Consider the following 21,448-nt stretch of genomic DNA (forward strand, 5'->3'; position numbering starts at 1 on the left):
ACTCTGAAATATACATCTAAGGATCAATAAAATTCACATTTCCAAAAATTAATATGATGATTTAGCAAAAGTACTCTGAAAATAAACAGAGAAAAAAATATAATCGGTTAGGGTAACTAACGGAAAAAGCCGTTTCTGACTTTGGTAGTGAAATGGATGAGGAACAGTCTGACAGTGGAGAGAAAACTGACAGACTTCGGAACGGGAACAGGGAGACAGAACAGATTCAGAGGACTCGAAAAGGCTTTTGAAAGATTTTTTCTTTAATAAGATAATGTATTAATTTTACTCAAAGCTAGGAGACATTGATAATCTTGTATTTCTTAGTATTAGCATGCATTTTTCGATACCAGAGACGGTTCAAGCATCAGAGGAGAATGGATCAAAGTTTTGGGTAAAAATTCTTTACATATTTTTTCTTTCGTGTTTAGAATAGACTTTTTGCTAGTTAGAATGTCATTTTGAATAGCAGCATTAAAACTATGACATGCTAATGCATGATTGTTTTAGGTGTGTATTAATTTTTCTTATCATTGTCTGTGAATTACCGTAAGGCGGTCATTGAAAAATTGTTCTATTCGCGTCACCCGCCCGCATCAAATTAGGGAGGTCGGGCCTTACGCGTGCGGCAGTAACAAAACATAGATTTTGGAAGAAAAATATTCAAGCTTACATACCTCAAGGAAGGAAACCTCTTTTAACAAAAGTATTTTTTCCAAAGTGTAGAGAATTTATTCAGCTTTCTTTTGCAGAAAAAATCAGCACATCATGTCTTCATTTTCCTTCAAAATTTGAAAATGAGTACTCACGGGTGAGTTTTTTCAAACTTCTTGTTCGCGGCACGGCAAAATTTTTTATCCGGGGGTTCTAAAATCCAAAGCGCTAGCCACCCGAAACAGCTATCGACCTGGAATTTTTCGCATCGTTCCCCGCGATAGTTTAGCTTTTGAGACGTACCACGTTCGTTGGTTGGAGCAACGTATATTTTTCAGGAAGTCAAATTATGTACTTAAAATGCGTTTTTTTGCGTTTTTTTTTCATTGAAAAAATCAAATTTTTTTATCGAACGTGAATTTTTTAGAAAGAACAATGTTTTTTCTTTCCAAATGTGAAAAAAGTAAGAATCAAGCTGTTTCCGGTGGCAAGCGCTAAGGGAAAGATTATGGTGTAATTACCCCCGTTTCAGCTACATCTACGGAAAATAAAACTCGCACCAAACCTCCCGCGCGGAATTTTTCATAAAACACTTTCGCTTTTGGTGCCGTGATGAAGGTACAAAATGGCTGGCGATGCGTGCACGAAAATGCTTGAAAAATTGAACTTCAAAATGGAATATCTTTGGAACTTTAAAGAATTGGAAGGTAAATGACCCCTCATTTTTCTTCTGATGGTTATGGCTTTCCATTAAACTTGGTTTGGTATTCTGCAAGTAAGTTTGAAATTTCCTCTGACCACCCTAATCAAATTTTCCGCTGATTTTCCAGTGCGGAGATCTAGGAAAATCAATTTTTTCTTTTAAAGTATAGCTTTTTTCTCAATTGCTCTGACGACCATCGAAAATTGTTTTGCTCGCGTTACCACCCGCCCCTGAGTTACTGGCGTGATTAAAAAAAAACTGGGAATGTTTTTGATCGCCCGTCCGCCCGCATTGCATTTTTCATTGAAAAATTGTTCTATTCGCGTCACACTGCTGTTCCCCTCAGGCAAAATCGTCGATTCTGTAGATGTCACAAAATTGCCGAGTAGAGTACCCTGCCCACCCAGTTGGCGACCAAAATTTTTTAATTCAAATTTCTCACTTACTTTTTACTTTTTTGAAAATCCTTTTCGACTAACAATTAGACATTGTAGCCCTAAAGCTCTAAACCAGCATCTAATAACATGAAAACCAGAACATGATTCTTCAATGGGAATCAAAACTATAAAGTGCACTTACAAACATCAATTTGTCAGATCTAACAAAATTAATAACCGCACTGTCATCATTGACAATAAAACAAACAATTTTCTGTCAAGAGCCTTGTAAACATTCCAACAACTTCCATCGAAATGATCTATCACAGCTCAGTCTACCATTTTTAACACGGTCTGAGGATTGAGCCGAGTACGCTCCGCGAACTCCTGCACGGGTAAAAAACTTCAATCTGTCAATCATTTTCTCAAGCGAAGAGTACGCGAAGCGATTCTAGCTTTACGATAGTGCCGCGGATCATCAATGGATAGTATTCAAATATTATTATCCCTTTATTTTCATTCCTAGAACTTTTGCAAAAAAAAGGAAAAATAGAAAAGTTGTATTTTTTATTGCTCTATTCATATACTGAATTTGAAAGATCTTCTATGTGGCGTTTTTTTGCAAACTTCAAAAAACTGATTTTTGTCCCGCCTTAGCGGGACTTTGGCTTAAGTGCTTGAGTGCAGCATAGGGTACAAAGTCCAAACATGCGTTTCCCGTAATTTTTGTGTGAAGAGTTAGGTCTACACTGTTAGACAACTTTTAACATGCTCTTCGTATTTGTTTTGATTTTTTATTTGAGGCGATCTTCTTAGAATAAAAAACTTTCAAAGCGAGCAGTACTAGTGCCCAGTTCCCGACCGACGTACCAGTCTGCGACCGATCGCTAAAAAGAAAAAATCAGTGCTCTACTTGCAGGTTAGGTCATATGAATTGATCAGGATGATAAAAAAACTCATAAGCTTTCCCGTATTTAATTTCTTTGCACTCATTCTTTTGTTTTAAAATAGCTCACTTACATTTCCCTTTGGCATGTTTTTTTAGAATTTTTCTTCAAGTCGCCATTTTTTTCTAAAGTTTGTTTTTGTTTTGTTTTGAAAGTGACGGGCTATGGAGAGTCTTCATTTGATAAAAACGCGGGAATTTTTTATGTCTACCCAGAGATTCGATATACCGGTTTCCTTTGTTATTTCAATCCGGAGCTAGAAACTTCGCATTGGAGTTGTCAAGTTAAAGACCGCGGGCATGCCCCTTGAATGTTGTGATTGCAATGTAAAGTCTTCTTTTTTTCTCAGCATCTGGAATGTTTTGATCGCAATGTAGGGTTCTTTTTCTTACTTTCGATTTTGTTGGTCGCAGACTGGACGTCTAATTTCGAAACTGATTGCATCAACTTTTTTATCAATATTTCAGACGAAGGAAACCCTATCGAGCTGATTTTTACAGAAATGCTTTCTAACATACTCATAGTTTTGGACAAGTATTTTTGGAGTGGCAGTTGAAGCGTTTTTTCTTACGAAGCTTTTTTGTCCACAGTTAGCCATTTTTTATTTTTTTCGAAAAATCCGGCTTTTTCGTGTGCTTCCGTGCAAAGTTGGATCTTTCGAATTCTACTCGTTGTTTTCTAGAATTTTTTTTACACAGTTAGGGAAATAGGTCAAGGCAGATTACTACCAAAAGAAATTCTCCAGAGGTTTGTTTTTGTATGACTTTTCTGGGATCAAAGACGTTCGGTCGCCAACTAGACCGGTCGCCAACTGGGCAGGGGACTCTACAGACATCGAAAAAAAAAATTCAAAATGGCTGCCGAGTGAGCACTGACAAAAACAAAAAATCAGGAGTTTTCAATTGCCTACTACAGCAGAATAAGACCAGACGATCTCAATCGAACGGAATCGACGATCGAACCAGTCAAACCAAATCGAACGCAATCGACCGATTGAAATTCGATTGTCGAACGCAATCGAATCTCAATCGAACGTCAAAATTCTGGGTAATATTCGATTGGTTCGATTGTTGTTCGACTGGTTCGATCGTCGATTCCGTTCGATTGAGATTGTCTGGCTTTATTCTTGCAGCTTCCCAACATCCAAGCTCTCAAACATCACAAGCCGAATGAAATTACTTTTGATTTCCCGTAGAAATTATGCGATGAACAATCCGGGGGCCAATGAATCAACGATCGAACGCAATCGAACATCAATGGAACATCAATTGAATGAACGCAATCGAATACCAATCGAATCTGAAAATTGCGGTAATATTCGATTGAGATTCGATTGCATTCAACAATCGAATTTCAATCGGTCAATTGCGTTTGATTTGGTTCGACTGGTTCGATCGTTGAATCCGTTCGATTGAGATCGTCTGGATAAGACAGAGAAATGCAGTAAAATTAAAAGTAAACAAACCTTGAACCTTTTATTTTTCAAAATAAAGAAAATATTCTAGCTGCAGTAATGTTTATATTCAGAAATAAATCCATTTTCCACCAGACCTACAACAACCACCAGCAAGGTTTCAAACCACGCTGCGGCATTACTGGCAATGAATTCTGACTTCAAAACTGTTGGTCCAGTTCCCTGGAAAGGGTATGATTACACTTCCAAATGACTTTTCTTTACAATAAGATTTGTCTTGTCACAAATCCAAAAAGATAGGCTATAAAACCAACACAGGGGTCAACTTTTTTTACAACAAACCATCAAATCAAACTTTATAAAGATCAACCATGTAAATGTCACCTGATTTTGTAATATTTGGATGATATTAAAACCTTTTTGCATATATTTGGTTCTTCAAAACCATTTCCCTTTCCCGCAGCAGGCTTTAAAAGTTCATACTGACCTCCAGTTTTTTTTTGCGCTGTAATCTAGAAAGGCCTTTAGTGCGGTATAAACAAATGATTTCATTGGTTTAAAAAAGTCAAAACATCACGTGATCAGAATCATGATCGGAGTGAACGGAAGCCATGGTCATACGTCATATGATATTTTCGCGCGTTTTAATTCAGCAAAGTTTAGTAAACTCGACCACGTATTAATGTTTTGATTTTTCAAGCGGGGATTTCTGTAGAATGATAAAATATGGCTTGGCTGGAATGGACACCATAACAGCAGTGGTCACCCGCCCGCATCAAATTTTCCGCTGATTTTCCGGTGCGGAGATGCGGAAAAAAAATCTGGGAAAAGCAATTTGTTCTTTTAAAGTATAGCTTTTTTCTCAATTGCTCTGACGACCATCGCAAAATTGTTTTCCTCCCCTTACCACTTGCCCTGAGTTACTGGTGTGATTAAAAAAAACCCGGGAATGTTTTTGACCGCCCGTCCGCCCGCATTTTTTTGATGACCGCCTAAAAAGGGTGTTGAAATTAGAGGAGGGATGTCGACATTAGACCAAGTTACAGTACATTGTAGGTAGCTTCGTCAGTGCATCACAAAGTGGGATATAGACAAAACTCAACATCCTTACAAAAGTTGTCTTTTTGATTTCCCAAACATTTTTTTCAAGCGTTCACTTCCACAATAATTTATGTAATAGCTGTTTTGGTCAGTCGAATTCAACATATACACGGTTTTTAGTCACCTTGTGACTGAAGTGCCTACTAAAAAACAATCCGGGGGTAAGTGTTGAAGCAACACAGCAGGTTATTCTTTAAAAGAAATATCTTTTGGTATTGACAATTAAATATAATATATCACATTATATTTCCTTAATTCAAAAATACAAAAATTCACTTTGCACTTAATATTACATACTAAAACGCCCCCGTCTTTTAGTCTCGTCTAATTTCTGATCTCAGAACGTGCAAAATGCCCGTCCGACCAATGTACGACCAATTATCTTAAATTCACCTTGATTGCCCTTTGACTTTCAAAAAATAGTATTTAAAAAATATGAATTTATAATAAGTACAAAATACAAAATGTTTGATACTTCATTAGTGAAATATTCAATAATTCCTAGTTTCAATTTTCAGTGGGCATTTTTCTAGCGCTTCCTTTATCGCGCAATTTTTGCGTCACACAAATTTTCCCAGCCGTTCATAATAATTATGCATTGTCAAATTTGGTTCTCCATTGTTCTTACTGTCAAGTCAGAATCGACATAGTGACGCCACCTAAGAATAAAAAAGAAAGGAATTTGTCAGTTTTATGCATATATTAATTTGCGCAATATTCTATTCGCTGTGCGTGAGCACATTTTCGTAGACTAGTCGGAATACCTCTTTTTGCTCCCAGGGTCAATGGTAACTTTTCATCTTCATTATTTTTAAAATGAAGCACAACCTAAAAAAAAATTAAAACTTCCGAAAGTTGCGTATTTCCAGTGAGTAAACAGTTCTGATAATTGACAAAATTAATGATGATTATAAGCCAAATGTCTCGTAATTGGGGGTTCTAGTCTTGAGGCTTAAACTCGAAAAAAGCTGGTCTTTTGAAGCGTTTCGGTGTGGTCGCAATATTGCACTTTGTGACGCACTGTTCTTGTAATGACGACCCTGCTGATGCACCAAACAGTCTGGTGTTTTTGCTGTAAAAGTATCCCTCAGTCACACTGGAAACCTTTTTTCTGGTGTTAGTCCGATGTTAATTTTTCAAACTTCTGGACACTTGACACGTGTGTCAAGAATAATAATGCGCACGGACCGGACTCAAGTTGAGATTGTCTGGTGTTAAAAAGTATACTCATCTGATATACACCAGATTTTGCATGTCCAGTGTTCGTAAAGTCCAGGGTGTGGACAGGGTCATGTGTCATGTTGACACGTACCGTAACTTGGTCTAATGTCGACACCCCTCCTCTAATTCTGACACCCTCTTTATTAGCTGAAATTTATAGAAAGGCTGAAACTGTGTTTCTTTGCTAAATGGTCAGAGAGGAATAATCCTTTTTCAATCAGTGATTCAAACTTTTATATTCTTCCTTTCTCTAAAGAAGGATGTCAGAATTAGACAAGGGATGTCGATATTAGACCAACTTACGGTATAGTATAGATTAAGAAAAAGCTCAGGATCAATAAACAATATTTGAAAATTTGCTTATAAAAAGTTATAACGGTTAATTATAATTTTAATGACATACATCACAATTGCCCTTTTTTCAAAATCAATTTTCTCAAGTTACTTTGAGAAAACATATATATCTACTTTAAAGGTCTTCTATATCAAATTTTGAGAATTTTTGAATGGTGGTATTACCTTATTGGAACTAATTTTCGCGGGAATTAGTTTTAGCGTTTTTCGTCAAAAATTTGACCCCGCGAACGATTTTGAGAGTTAAAAGCCGCATAAATTAATTCCTGCGAAATACAATTTTTTCCAATTTTATCAAAAAATTTGAAAAATCCCTAAGAAAATGAAAGAAATTTGTCCAAAAAAGGGCAAAACCGCGAAAATAAAAACGCGCAAAAAACTCCAGAATGAAAAAAAAAACGCAAAAATTTAAACCTGCGAAATGCAATTTTTTGGATATTTTTTTTCGACTGCGAAAATTAGTTCCAATAAGGTGATTTTCATTTTGAAGAGATTGAATTTTAAATTCTTTTTCCTCTCGGACCAGGTAAAAAAGTGACATTGTGGGCATTAAAGAAACCTTTGTAACCTTCTTATATAGAGAAATTTTCAGCTATGGTTGTTATGTACTTATTCAAGTTGATTTAGACAGATTAAGTTGAGACAGTAATAAGCTATTCAGCTTTATGTCGCCATCTTGAATAAGCAAGACTAGAGAACAAAGTACTATTTATTTATAGAAGTGTATTTCTCAGGTCTATTGACCTCTATGAAACAATCTTACATCTTTACAATTTATAGATCTTCTCGTTCCATTCGTTTTTCAATTCTGTTATAGAGTTTTACAGTTAGGCACCTGGGCCTCTAACCCACTCTTCTTATAATCATTTTGTTTCCGTCGTAAATTTCTTTAAATAGAGTTTAGTCCTAGGACTACCTCTCACTTTCCATATATGACTCTTGTCTTTTTTTTTTCGATGTTTTTTCTTTTGCTTTATAATGCCATTGTTTTATTATCTCGCGTTCTTTCCTTAAAAAACCAACGGTATATCAGGAAATATTAATGTAACTCACGAAAAAATCTATCAGTGATCAAGAAACAAATCAGAAAGTCAAAATAGTCCATTGTGGCTTGTAGAAATTATTATCTTCTAATTCCAACACCCAGTTTTAGAGATACGAATAATAGTAAGGTCAGATTTCACTGATAGACAAAAGATTTTTCCTCTCTGGTTGCTAAGCAAAAAAAGAAAGTTTCCATCAGCAATTCCGACTTTCCTTACTATTCCTATCTCTAAAGAATGGTGTCTGGATTAGAAGAGGGATGTCGACATTAGACCAAGTTACAGTACTTTGTTGGATGGCATTAATATTTTCAATACAATATTTTCAATGATTCCCTACTACTGTTCATCAAGAATATAACCTTATATACTTTGTTCAATGGATTTCATTAATATTTCCTAACATGTTTATTGAGCAACTTATTTGAAAGAGTTACTTGTGTGTACTTATCCTTGGGTGAATATCTGGGGGTGTTATTTTCATTTTTTCAAAATTTCGATTTTTAGGGCCTGGTCACGAGTTTTAGCCTCAAAACGCAGGCAAAAAACTTTTGGGTAGGCTGGAGACTTCAAAAATGGTCAGATTTGGCTGAAATTCTTCACACTTGTTCCTTGGGTGAATATCCGGGGGTAGTTTTTCATTTTTTGAAAGTTATGATTTTCAGGGGCATGGTCATGAGTTTTATGCCAAAAACGAGGCTAAAGCTTTGGGGCAGGCTGAAGACTTCATAAATGGTCCGATTTGGCTGAAATTTTGCACACTTTGTTCCTTGGCTGAATTTCTGTTTTTTTTTCTTCATTTTTTCGAAATTTTCATTTAAAGGGCGTGGTCAGACATAAGGTTTAGACCCAAATGAGGCTAAAACTTTTGTTTTACCAAATATTTATTCTTATATTTTTTTAATTTTTTTTTTTATGTTTATAATTGGGCCTACGAGTAATTTAAAAGATAGTTAAATTGAGCCAGTGCAACTAGCACGTTCGACAGTAATTTCTAATACCATAAATTTACATAAAGAGATACAATTTTGAAATTATAGTAAAATTGTTTTAATACTTCCTTTTTCCACCCTTGGATGTACTGCAACAAATGACTTTTAAAAGTAAATTTTTTAATTTTTTGTTTTCAGAACTTTCACATTCATGTCAATGGGGTGTTTCATTGCAAGTTGCGCTATTCTCAATTAGACAAATTCTATGAACAGGTAATATAATATAGAAAGCAATATTATTTACTCCTCACCTATTGTCAAAAGAAGTTGCTTTCTTGTGAGTGATGGACAACATTTCTGCTTTCCTTTTCAGTCTCCCTTATTAAGAGTATCACCCCTCTTTAAGTGCCTTTCAAAATTAAAGCTGGTACCCTTAAAATAGACTTCGAAGGTTCACAGGACCCTTCTTATAGAAACTCAGCTGTAATTTGTATATTCCGTTTTTAATGGCGTTTTTTATATTCTCTTGATTAACCAAATATTATAAATGAATACATGTTTTTTCTTTTATAAGCATAACGTTTATAAGTATGGACAGGCTCAGTTTTTTTTAGAACAATAGAATGCTAAGCATAATGCAAGCCTGGAATAGGGACAGACACTTGCTTATAAATAAAAAAACATGTAATTTTTCTTTCTCAGCTCAAGAATGATTTCCCTGGAAGGATTCAATCGAGGTTATTTCCAGGGAAGAAATTGTTTTCCCTTTCACCTGATCAATTGGAGGAACGAAGAGACATGTTAGAGAAATTCATTCAACACATCAGCCAGGATCCTGTGATTGGTGTCAGTGATCAATTCAATGATTTCTTTGTTAAAGCTCAACAGGTAATGTTTTAAATGCAGATTTATTGACTGTATAATAAAAAGTCTGTCATCTCTTTGAAAACAAATGCTGTTGCAAACAGTATTGCGGTTTTTAAAGTAAATGATCAAGCAAAACAGCGTGCGCTACGTGACTGCGCTAATTATTATCGTTTTTCTAACAATGTTGTGATGTATTCTTTTTAAGAATTACACATTACTGACCATTAGAACTCTTTTGAGTAAAAATAGAAACGATGATTTTTTTCCCATAGAAAAAAAAATGAAATTAGTAGCAGAAGTCTGCTGCTGGCCGTTTTAATTATCGAGAGATAAAGAACTAACGTACAACAATTGCTACACCGTGTTTCATGTTGGCGCAATCTACAGACAATGCAATGTTTTGTAAACTTTATTTCCACCACATTTTACACTAAAATACAATTGATTTCCCTGAAGGTTGTTGCATCAAGTTTTATTAAGAGCATTTGTGACGTAAATTTCGCAATTTTGCGACCTCGCGAAAGTTTTACGTCTAAAGTAATAATGAAATTGTATATTTTACAGGCTGGTCTAGACATACCGTCTGAGAACGTATCACTTGATGTCTTTTTAATGAATGGAAATAAAGTGACGCTAGAGATTAGTACCACGGACCAGACAGACGACGTCCTTGAAGCAGCCATGACCAAGATTGGACTACAAGAGAAGTTCTATTACTATTTTGCATTGTTCTTTGTGAGAAAGGAGGATAATGGTGGTGGTATTAGAAGTAAGTTTTGAACACTATTGATACTTCAGGTCCTCACCGGTAACTCACCCAGGCACGACGCACTGGGTACGGCATCCGCCGTACCAGATCAGATTTACACAAAAAATCCCAAAATTTTCCTCTTCGTCGGTAAAATCCCTTAAATTTCCTCATTCTCCGTACCAGATTTAAAAGGTTTCCGTCGTATCATTCACCTGACAATAATTGTCGTACTTATCTAATATACAGATGGCAGATTGGCGGCCGCCCACGGCAACTTCCCATCGGGAGGAATGATTGTCGGCCTTTGATAAACCACATCCCCAGCCGGACTCAACAACTCTTGTGGGGGTATGCAAGGGGCTTGAGTTCAGGCCTCCCACTGCAATATCCTTGACAAGGTCTGGCGAAATTCTGTAATCTAAACCTTCCAGATGTTGGACATATTCCCGGCCTTCAGAGCTTTAGCGTATCGGAAGAAAATTTTCTACATCGAGAGCCAGATATGGTGTGTACAGAACGGACCTCCGAAAACTGAGAGACTATTTCTGAATAACTTGCTACCCATAGATTTATAAAGCCCGAAGGGCCAGATGGCGTACTTTTGCTGACAAGTGTGCCGTGGTTAGATAGGAAATCCTACCTAGGTCACGTGACATTACAAGTAGAATTTCAGCGCTTGACCATCAAGCGATATTCACTTTTTTGCCTGTGATGGCTTAAAGCACGACATCTAGCCCTTCGGGCTTTATAAATCTATGTTTCTACCCTTAAAAAGACTTTTTTCAAAGCAAAAAACAAAGGCTTTACTAAAAATAATATCTTGTTTTTACAGTTGTTCGAAAATTACAAGACTTCGAATCTCCATACTTATCTTTGAAAGCTGTAACCAAACCGCATCGCATTATCATCAGGAAAAAGTAAGTACATTGTTCAAACACCTATAAACCATGAGTTTTTTAAAGCCCCGAAGAGACGAGAATTTAACCTGTTGGGACCCTTGGATAGGAAATAAATAGAGTCTCTTATTTCCTATCTGAAACGTTTTACCCAGGTGGTTTTCGAACAAACGCTAGATTGAAAGGAAAAATCCTTGGCCTAACTTTGCAAAAAAATATGCCGCGTGAAAACAAAGTAAGCGTCAGATTAAACCGGCCATTAAAAAGTGTCCCAAATTATAGGGCTTCACTTTTTCCTTCCTTGGGAATTTTTGAAGATTTCTATCTAGTACCTCAGGCTTAAAAGTGAGAAAACCTTAGGAAACCGTCATTTCCCTAACATAAAAATAATATTTTTCATTTTCTAGTTATTGGAGCCCTTCTTATGATGATGATTTATTGGAAGATAGGATAGCAATGAACCTTCTATATGTTCAGGTTACATATTTTTAAAAACTAGGCCAATTTGTCGTATTGATTCCATTTTCCGTCTGGGATTAAAAATTTTGCTTTGACCACTAATACACTCATTTTGTGTTATAAGCATACGGTAAATTTCGGCTGAAGCTCACTATGCTTAAGTAAAGCTCAATTTTGAGCCTCGACTATACTTAACCCTATGCTTGGTAAAAAAATTATGAAGGGGTGGTAAAAATTCTCGCGCATTTTCCCCTATCTTTAATCTTGAGAGAAATGAAGACATTCTATTGTTTTCGAATGTTTACCATATGATTTCTTCTGTTATTTTCAGAAGTTTTTGAAATTATGATTCTGAAAGTTTCTTTGGCTGTGCCTCAAGGTATGCTTAGCATATGCTTAATTTTTCTTGAAATTTGAGCTTCAGTATGCTTATAAAACAAAATGAGTGCATGCAATTATTTTCTCTATGCATCAATTATCTTGATTTTACTTTAGTGCGAAAGTTTTTGCGGAGAACCAGGGATGTGAGCATTTTGCTCATGTAGATCTAGTTTGCTATGATTTTAATGATGGAGTGTTTGACTTTGTAGATCACAGATGACTTAGACCGTGGATGGATGTTATGTTCAGATGAACAGAAAAAAAGAATGAAGAAATTACAAAATCAAGGATCAAGAAAAGATGTAAGAACTTGATTGCAATGAAGATCTATAACGCTAGTATAGAAAAGCCTTAGATTCGAAGAGTCTTAAATTTGAAAAGCTGACTAATGCGATTCTTCAACGAATCATTAGAGATTTTTGCCGAAATTTTGGAAAATAATGATTTTTTGGGAAATTGTCGTAAAATGTTCAAAGAGATGTCAAAATTGTCGGCATTCGGATTAAACAATATCCTTCCTACTATAGACCCACTTGCTTCAATTTGAAATAATCATAATGTATTTTTTAAAGTCTATTCGTTTTAAAGGAACATAAAAATAGTAAAATGTAAACATTGTGCGAACCACGTTTCATTAAAGAGAACAATTAAAATCATGTGTCCTAAACAAACTTGTAAAACAATTTAAAAACAATCAAAATCAGCCATATTTGTTTTGATTTTTTATTGTGACATTTGCATACGGTTTGTTTACAAATTTCGTCAGTACTTTTATGTCCCTTTAAGTGTACGCTGTATTTCGCTACCATATGATAACAATTCTCAAGGAAATTACTCAAATTACGCTGATATGGTTTCTACATGGTACCGTCAACTGCTCTAACTTGGGACGATTGGTCGAAACATGGGACTGGTTGATATCTGGCCAGTATTTTTACTTACTGAACAGGACAGTAAATTTGTTTTGATAACTCCCCCAAGTTTATCAATCTTACTGTCATAACATGTCACGATACCTTTCATTGATAGTGCGCCCTTTTTAGCTGTTTTGTTTTCATTGAAAATGACCGGACGCCGATTGGAGAATTAGAGAAAACCCACCGTCTAACCGCCTATCGCCTGGTGGGATTAACAATTAACGAGTGTGGAACTTGCAGCGCGAGTGACGTCTCCATCATTTTGCCACTAATTTGTTCTTCTTCGTCCCAGACATTTACGTGTTCCACTACGAATTTTTTACATATTTTGATTTAAAAGCCTACTCGGTGCGAAAGAGAAATCGTGTATTTATTAATACACCGTTCATTGACTCAAATCAGGTGACTTTGGAGGTTCGGTGAAATGGTGGCCGAAATGCCGTCCCATGTTTTGTCAGATAGTCCCAAGTTAGAGCAGTTGACGGTAACAAAGAAGAATGTACACTTAAAGCGAATATGTACTTTAATGTTATTTTCGATTCAAACATTCCAGGTACTTAGGTTGGCACGTGACTTTAAATTTTATGGATTTCTACATTACTCGCCGTGCACGTCTGATTATCCCGATCCCGATTCAAGTGCATTGATCGCTTCCGGTGATCGGGAACTCAACATACGTGTCTCCAAGGAGAATGTAAGTCAATAAATTCATATTCCCTTTTAATCTAAGTTACATGACATATTTAGCGGCCGTAGCATGAAGGTAGAGCACCCAGTTAGGGAGCGCAAGGTTGTGGGTTCGACCCCCCCCCCCAGCTGGGTCATACCAAAGATTCCCAAAATGGTACCTGACGCCTCTATGCTTGATGCTCAGCAACTAAAGAGACGGATCAAGGGTAAGTGGGGAAACCAGGGAAAGAAGTTGCATCTTCCCCTACTTTTGAGTAGACAGCTAGAGAAATGGAATTATCACATCTTGAAAGTTCGCATCAGTGTTGATGTTAGGAAAAGGGGCTTACCACGATTTTAGTAATATTAGTTGTAGATCCTGTTTTTGATATTAAGATTTTTTCGGATTACACCCTCTTCATTAATCAAACCATTGAAAGTTAAAATAACTACACCCCCTTATGGGTCAGAATTGATAACATACACAGCCTGCTACTTTGGCTTAGCACTCAATATCGAATGGTTAAAGTGATTATATATTATATATAGAATTTCTTGGAAAGGAGTAGACACGGGAGCCATTCTGGTCCCTTTTGACTGCCATTACATAGATTTCATTGGCTCCAAACAGAAAGCTACTTAAAAGAAAGCCTTTCGGGTCTCCTTGGACTGCCATGACAAACCTCTAAGTACATATCTCCTTAGAACGCGAATTCATATTAAAAGTGATCGAAAAGGGAACCTTTCTGCCCCCCCTTGGACAGCCGTGCGAAGCCTTAAACTAATTTCTTGTTCATTTTTTTTTCAGGATACAAAAGTAATGGAGGGTCGGTTTAAAGTTCAACGAATTCGAAGCTGGAGGCTTACTTCATTGGTAAGGACAATAAATAGCCGAGTCTTTTTAATGTGACGCCATTGATTGGGCTGTTCCATTTAAAATCCCTACAGGGGGGTGGACGAACCTTTTCAAACGAAAGAATTCGTTAAAATGTGTGGATACCCCCCTTGAAAATGTCAAAATTTGCAACAGCAAAAAAACCCTTGGAAAAAAAAAATATTCTTCATACCTTAAAGTGAGGGTGGACAAACTAAAATCAGTCTGTTAAACTCTGGAAGTTTTGGAATAATTTGTTACCCCATGAAAGGTAAAAAAAAGTTTCCTTAGATCCTCTGGAAATACTTTCCCAGGAGAAGTTGGTCCAGGGGGTGTATTGATATAAAATGAAATGGCCAATTGGGCCATAAATGTCTTGCCTTTGATCTAATTTTTAAAACCTTGAATATAGCCAAAAGGTACTCTTTTCAAGCAAGTGAAAAAAATAGATTTTACATTCTGAATTAAAAGGCATGAATTTGTATAAGTTGGATTATGTTACCCACTTTAGCTAGGTTTTATATACTTCTTGAAAGGCCTCAAATAAAAGAATTGACCTCTTCAATCAAAGGCTTGAAAAGTCTTGTGCCACATTTTTGAGAGGTGGTTTCCACCCAAAATTTTTACTTGAAAAAGATGAAAAGAAGACATCGCCTTTGACGTCAAAAGAAAGTTAAGTAACGCATTGACATTAGACAGTCAACTTTCTGCCCGATTTAATTCCGAATTTGAATAGGCAGGGCGAAAAGAGGACCGTCTCGACCAGGGCTTATTTCATTTTAGCCCCTTTAGTGGTTTGAGATTCCACATTTTAAGTCCTAACCGTTTTCAATTTTCTTTATTACGAAGCCTGGGGACGATGATGCGAGCAAAGAGAAACTACAATTTGCTTTCGAATATTTGTTCGGTAAAGACGAACTTCGTTGGGTAACTATCGAATCAGATCAAGCGATCATGATGTCCATGGCCTTACAAGGAATCGTTGATGAGATATTGAGAGAGAAACGTGGTCAAGGTATTAGGCTGGTAAGTTCTTGTTTACACGTTACGGATATCTGTTGTTTTGAAGCGGAAAGGAGTTACGGTACGACATAGATTTATAAAGCCCGAAGGGCTAGATATCGTGCTTTAAGCTCTTCCAAACAAACAAAGTTTATATCGCAGAAAATATTGCTGTTATTGTTTTCGAGAACCCGCGAAGCTTCTAATTGGTCAAGCGCCGAAATTCTATTGTAATGTTACGTGACCCAGGTAGAATTCCCTACCTAACTACGGTACACTTTTCAGCCAAAGTACGACATCCAGCCCTTCAGGCTTTATAAATCTATGGTTACGAAGACGCTCTCTAACTCGACGTTCTACTATTGGATGCGCTCCATTATTAGGTAATATTGAAAGTCACCGTCAATAAGGGAGTGTCAACTGTATTCTTTTTGGTTTGAAACAGTTGCACTTCCAAAAGTGACCAATAAAATGCAATTTCGTATTAAGCGGTGATTTTCCTCTGCAACGTGTAAAATGTTATTTTATTCTGGAATAAAACTTTCTACTTAAATTTTGTGGGGATTATTTTTTTGCTATTTTCGCTAATTTTGGCCAAAACCCCCCTAGAAAAATTAAAGAAATTAGGTGAAATTGAGCCTTATCGCTAATTTGGACTAAATCGAAAATTAATCAACTTATATAGGTATGTTTTTTTATAGTGACCTAAGATTTTTTCTTAACTTGACTTTTTGTTTGTTTAGCCACGAAAGAAAGAAAAGAAAGATCCGAACGATACATCGTCGTCTTCAATATCTGGACAATCCTCAAATAGCACGGTAAGTCCATATACAGTAGAGTCGCCATAACTCTAATGTCTCCTTAATTGGAACAAGTTTCTTGGTCCCTCCAACAAACAAACATCTTTATAACTTGTCATTTCCAAAACTCTCGACCAAATTTCAATTCCCCGCGCGTGTTCGAATTATGGAGACTCCACTCTATTCATGATATGCACCACTGCAACGACTTCACGAAATCATGCAAATTTTCTGTTTTTGTTCCAACCAATACTTCACTTTTTTTATTGTTTAAGTGAAGTATTTGGGTGGAAAATTTTAAAAGTTCTCAGAAAACTCTCCAGTGGTGCATTATCATGAATAGTCTTATCTTACAGTTGCCACAGTTAAAAGTAACAGAAAAATTAAATCTTGGCAACTGGATGGGCAGAAAACTTTACTACTGAGAAACCATTTAGGTTCATCGCGGAAAATAATGCAATTTATTTTAATTGAGATTCATGTGGACCTCGCAGTGCAATAGACCTTTTAATAAATTACGTCACGAACATCATAGCCTCGTATTCAAACAATTACCATGGGGATGGTCTATCCTTCAGGTACTCTGTTTTGAATATTTATTTATAGTTGACTCTTGCGAATTCGAATTCAAACGGGGTATCTTATTTGTTCGATTTAAAGAGAGATTCAAATTATAGAAAGTATTTTAAGAGGTCAAGAGGGTTTCTCCTTGACTGGGACTGAGACTGGGACAAATTGTAGAAACATTCGAATAATAGAAGTTCGAATAAGCGGGAGTCTACTGTGATTCGTTTCAATTAAGGAAATTCAAACCATATTTTTAAATGATCCTACATTCTGAGATCCGTGCTTTCTTGATTTCACATCACTCTTGAAATTCAATCAATATGTGACCTAACAATTTAATTTTTTAATCGATTTCAACTGTTTCTTGATCGATATAATGTGTTGAAACCTATTTCGGCATAATCGAATTCGACCGTATTAAATACAATCCATTTCAAGAACAGCCCGTCTATTTTGTAAGTTTTTCATACTAAACTCGATTAACCAATTTCTTTCTCTAGACTAACCGCTCTTTCTTAATACGATCATCAAGTCAGGTATGTGTTTACAAGAAACTGAACTATTAATTATGTCAATAACTCATTTAGTTGGCTTGTCCATCGGCACTTAGTGATTAAAATTTTACTCGAAACCTCAAAATAGCAAAGTTTTGCCCTTATTAGTAGATCAAAAAAAATGTAGTGTTTCCGGAAACCGGCTGGGTGAAAAAAATAATTTTTCTGACCCGGCCGCAGACTATGGGTTCATCTATATGATTCATCATAAAGAAAATCAAGTTGACCGTTCAAGCTATCAAACTTCGTTTGGTTAGATATTGCCGCTTTTAAATCAAGTTTTGTTCGTTAAAAATAGCAAACTTTTTTCCGGCCGGCCGCATCAGAGCTTTCCGGAAACACTAATTTTTTTTTATTTTCGCCTTACAAAGGAAGTTTTCTTGGAGATGAGTTTCTTTTTTAATTGTTTACCTAATTTAAATTTTCACGGTGCTCTGTATCACTCTGTTTATCCTTGTTTATTCACAAATTACGTGCTTAATTGTAGGGGGAGGGTCACTTTGCAATTTTTGGAAAAAAATCACCCCCATATCGCTTTATAAAGTCCACTCCCCCATTTTATGACCTCTATGCTACGAAGTGCCAAAATTGGCCAAAAACCTTCATTTTCCTAGGGAAATCAGGTCAATAGCACTTAATTATGACCCCCCCCCCCCCCCATTTCGTTGATTTTTATCTGGAGTACCCACCCCCACTAAAATTAAGCATACTAGAGTAGAGGGGGCGTACGGGGGTCGCAGACACCGAAATACCGACGCATATTTCTTAGATTACCGTCAACACCGACAGCAAAATTTGGTAAAATCCTTATTTTGTCACCGCGAGGCATGTTTGACACCGAAATACCGTCATTTTTTTCTTCAAACACCGAAACACCGACAGAAAAAAGGGTTAATACCGTCACACCGTCAAACCCGTAAGCCCCCCCCCCAGAGTAGTGGTTTCCGCAACTGCGTGAGATGAGGAGAGAGGGCCGTACTGTTCGTTATTAATATTCGTAATACTATTTTTCTATTTTTGATTTTCAGGATAAAAAATCAAAAAGGAGTGATAAAAACAAAGGGATCGGTGTCAATGAAGACTTTGCTGCTGGAAATATTGGTGACGATGATCTATAGCTGTTCGTAATCGAATTTTACAATGTGCCAATGTGTGGTGAGGATGGCATTTCTCGCTCTTAAAAGAAGGGAGATTTTGATTGATGGATCTTGAGAGAAGAATTCAAAGCTGTTTCATATAATCATATAGAGACTTCACTCGTTTACTATATATACGATCGAAAGGACGTATTAATGCGAATTGTGGGCTACTGAAATTCATTTTAAGCTCTTTATATACAGTGGAGTCTCTTGAACTTTAACCTCTATAACTCGAACCTCTATAACTCGAATGCCTCCTTAACTCGAACAAGCTTCCACGTTCCTTCAGTTAACAATGTATAAACCCTTCTCTATAACTCGACATTTCCACTCGAACAAATTTGTGTTCCCCGTGCTTGTTCGAGTTATGGAGACTCCATTGTATTTTATTTGACGGAAGCTTTGTTTGAAACTATCCATATTTCTATAGGCTGTTGGGATCCACTAACATATTCGTGTTTCTTACAGGCTATAGGCTCTATACTACCTGTGGTTTTGTAGAGGTCTGCGATTCAGAATAATACTGTTTTCTGCAATATGTTACGTAGAAAGTTTTTTAAAACCGGTTTACTTAAATCGTAAAAACGGCCCTGGACAAAGCTTTATCTACCATTTTTTATCGGACTTTTTTGAAGGTGATACCAGCAAAGAAACCATTGCAATGATAAAAATTAACGTCTAGCGGTGCTACATCATCACAAGTATTTGAAGAAAACTTGATATTGCGCTCTCGATGCCTTTACATCGTTATTAAGTAGTGCCCTTTAAAAAAACTGCGATCAAAGATTTTGCTTGGCTCAGATTGAGAAACTGGCTCCAGGGTCTATATAAAGCTCAGTGGCTTCAGCAGGGTTGTCTCATTCAATTACAAAGCATTTTTCTCGTTTACTATCCGAACGATTTTTTCGCAATTTCAAAATTTTGGCCTGATTGTGCCAATTTTTAAAGGGGGTTATCTGTTTGTTAGCCCAAGCAGGGGGGGGGGGGTCAGTACTAAAATGTAATACATACACGAGTACTAAAAGGATTTTCGCTAATTTTTGACATACCCCCACCTATTTTTCGAAAATGTTATTTTAGTACACATGTACTAAAATTATTTTGAGCAATTTAACATAGATACCACCCATTTTTTGCCCTTTTACGGCTTTAAATTTACCAAAATGGGGTCATTGTTACAAACCTAGTCGAATTTAGTGCATCAATCTGCAAAATAATATAATTTTATTACTAAACTGTGCTGAACTGTACATAAAAATATTTTTAAAAAATATTTAAAAATTAGAAAAATTCTGAAAGATTTCTGAAGATTTTTTCGAAAATTCCTGAAAAAAAAATCAAATTTTTTCCAAAATTGTTAAATAAATGCTCCATTTTGGCTGATTTTAGAACAAAATACTAAGATTTTTCAAAAATTTCTTCAAGGTACGACCCTTTTTGGTGTTTTAGTACACATGGTACTAAAATCATTTTTGAGCTTTTTTGCAGTACCACCACGTCACTAAATGTCATGATGTCTGAGATTTTAGTACCCACCCCCCCCCCTGGCCCAAGTAGATAGTTTTCCGAAAGATGTATTATTATAAGTTTTAGTTAGGGGTGTATATATATATTTTTTGTTTCCCCATTTTATAATGTACAATCAATCAGACAAATTTAAGGAAGGCATAATTGAATTGATTCTTCGATTATTTTTGATTTAAACTCTAATAACTTCATTTAGACATGATATTTGAAAAAAAAGTTTTATAAGAACAATTTTATAAGAACACAAAGCTTAATTCTGGCCAAAACCTTAGAACAGATTGAAAACAATGCCAGCCAGTCTCTTCTACAGCAACATGTGAAAAAATTTGACGATACAGTTAGATTTGAATTTTGAATTCCCTTCAGTTTTAGCAGTAAATATTCGAAATGGTTTAATATGTAAAAAATTTTGTTGGAATTTATATTTTTTGTTAATGTTTTTAGTTACTTCATTCGTATAATTGTACAAAAATAGCTAATTTAAATAGTTAATTCTTTTTGATTTCATTTTGATTTTTTTGTTACAATGTGTTTTTTTTTACAATTTTGATGTCATTTTTTATAAACAACTTTGAAAAATCACCATCAAGCTTCTATTGTCCCTTCAATTTTTTAAATGACTACACTTTTTTTTTTATAGGAACATCCAAATTTTTTGAAGCCTTCGAATATTCTTAACTTTTTGAGTTTTAAGCCTAAAAATGTTCTCAGTATGTTCTTATTTTGTGAGTATTTTTGGCTATTTCCCTAAGAAATTGGGTGTTTTTGAGTTTGAGTCCTCAAAGCCTTAAAATGTTAACTTGTTCTTGACATTTTGGCCATCGAAGCCTTATGTTCTTATATAGTTTGTTCTTATAAAAATAAACTAAACTGGTTACATTCGATTGTACAATGTATTTCCAGTGCTTGGTATTTCAAAACTTTTTTTAGAGGGAGGACGAGATTATTGGGCCTGGGAAGGTTCAAATTTCCAAAATTACCCGGCGGGAACTCGTATGGTCCCCCACCCACGGTATGAACTAACTTTAAGGTAGGTTTTTCGAGACCCTCGAAAAGCACTGTAAGGGTACACGTATACCCCTGTGTCACAGACCCGCTGAGATCCCAGCCACACTGAAAAATTTGGTAAAAAGTTCGTCCCCGGTGAGAAAAATACCCTCGAATTTCGGCCCCACTGGGAAATTGACTTTGATTTTACCTCCATTCGAAATTCAATGTTTAAAAATTGCACTCAAAAACCATCCCCACTGGATTTTTTAATCTTGTAATATAGAATTTTTATTCCCATTGATGTTACAA

At 35.9% G+C, this 21,448-nt stretch overlaps 1 protein-coding gene across 2 annotated transcripts; it reads left to right on the forward strand.

The window, feature by feature from the left end:
• The first annotated feature begins 187 nt into the window (after positions 1–187).
• LOC136813432 (sorting nexin-17-like) lies at positions 188–19,609 on the forward strand. 2 transcript variants are annotated; one of them, XM_067069953.1, is made up of 13 exons: positions 188–394; positions 8,945–9,019; positions 9,449–9,634; positions 10,178–10,382; positions 11,197–11,281; positions 11,668–11,737; positions 12,310–12,402; positions 13,571–13,711; positions 14,495–14,560; positions 15,410–15,586; positions 16,306–16,380; positions 17,430–17,465; positions 18,512–19,608. In XM_067069953.1, exons 1-13 carry the CDS (start codon positions 335–337, stop codon positions 18,599–18,601), a joined length of 1,359 nt encoding a protein of 452 aa, XP_066926054.1. In that variant the 5' UTR covers positions 188–334; the 3' UTR covers positions 18,602–19,608. The 2 variants fall into 2 exon arrangements, with proteins under 2 accessions (XP_066926054.1, XP_066926055.1); XM_067069954.1 differs by lacking the exon at positions 17,430–17,465 and having other exon boundaries at positions 18,512–19,609.
• Positions 19,610–21,448: the final 1,839 nt, after the last annotated feature.

The sequence above is a fragment of the Clytia hemisphaerica genome, unplaced genomic scaffold (assembly GCF_902728285.1).
Source record: "Clytia hemisphaerica strain Z4C2 unplaced genomic scaffold, Clytia hemisphaerica genome assembly, whole genome shotgun sequence".
NCBI classification, from domain to species: Eukaryota; Metazoa; Cnidaria; class Hydrozoa; order Leptothecata; family Clytiidae; genus Clytia; species Clytia hemisphaerica.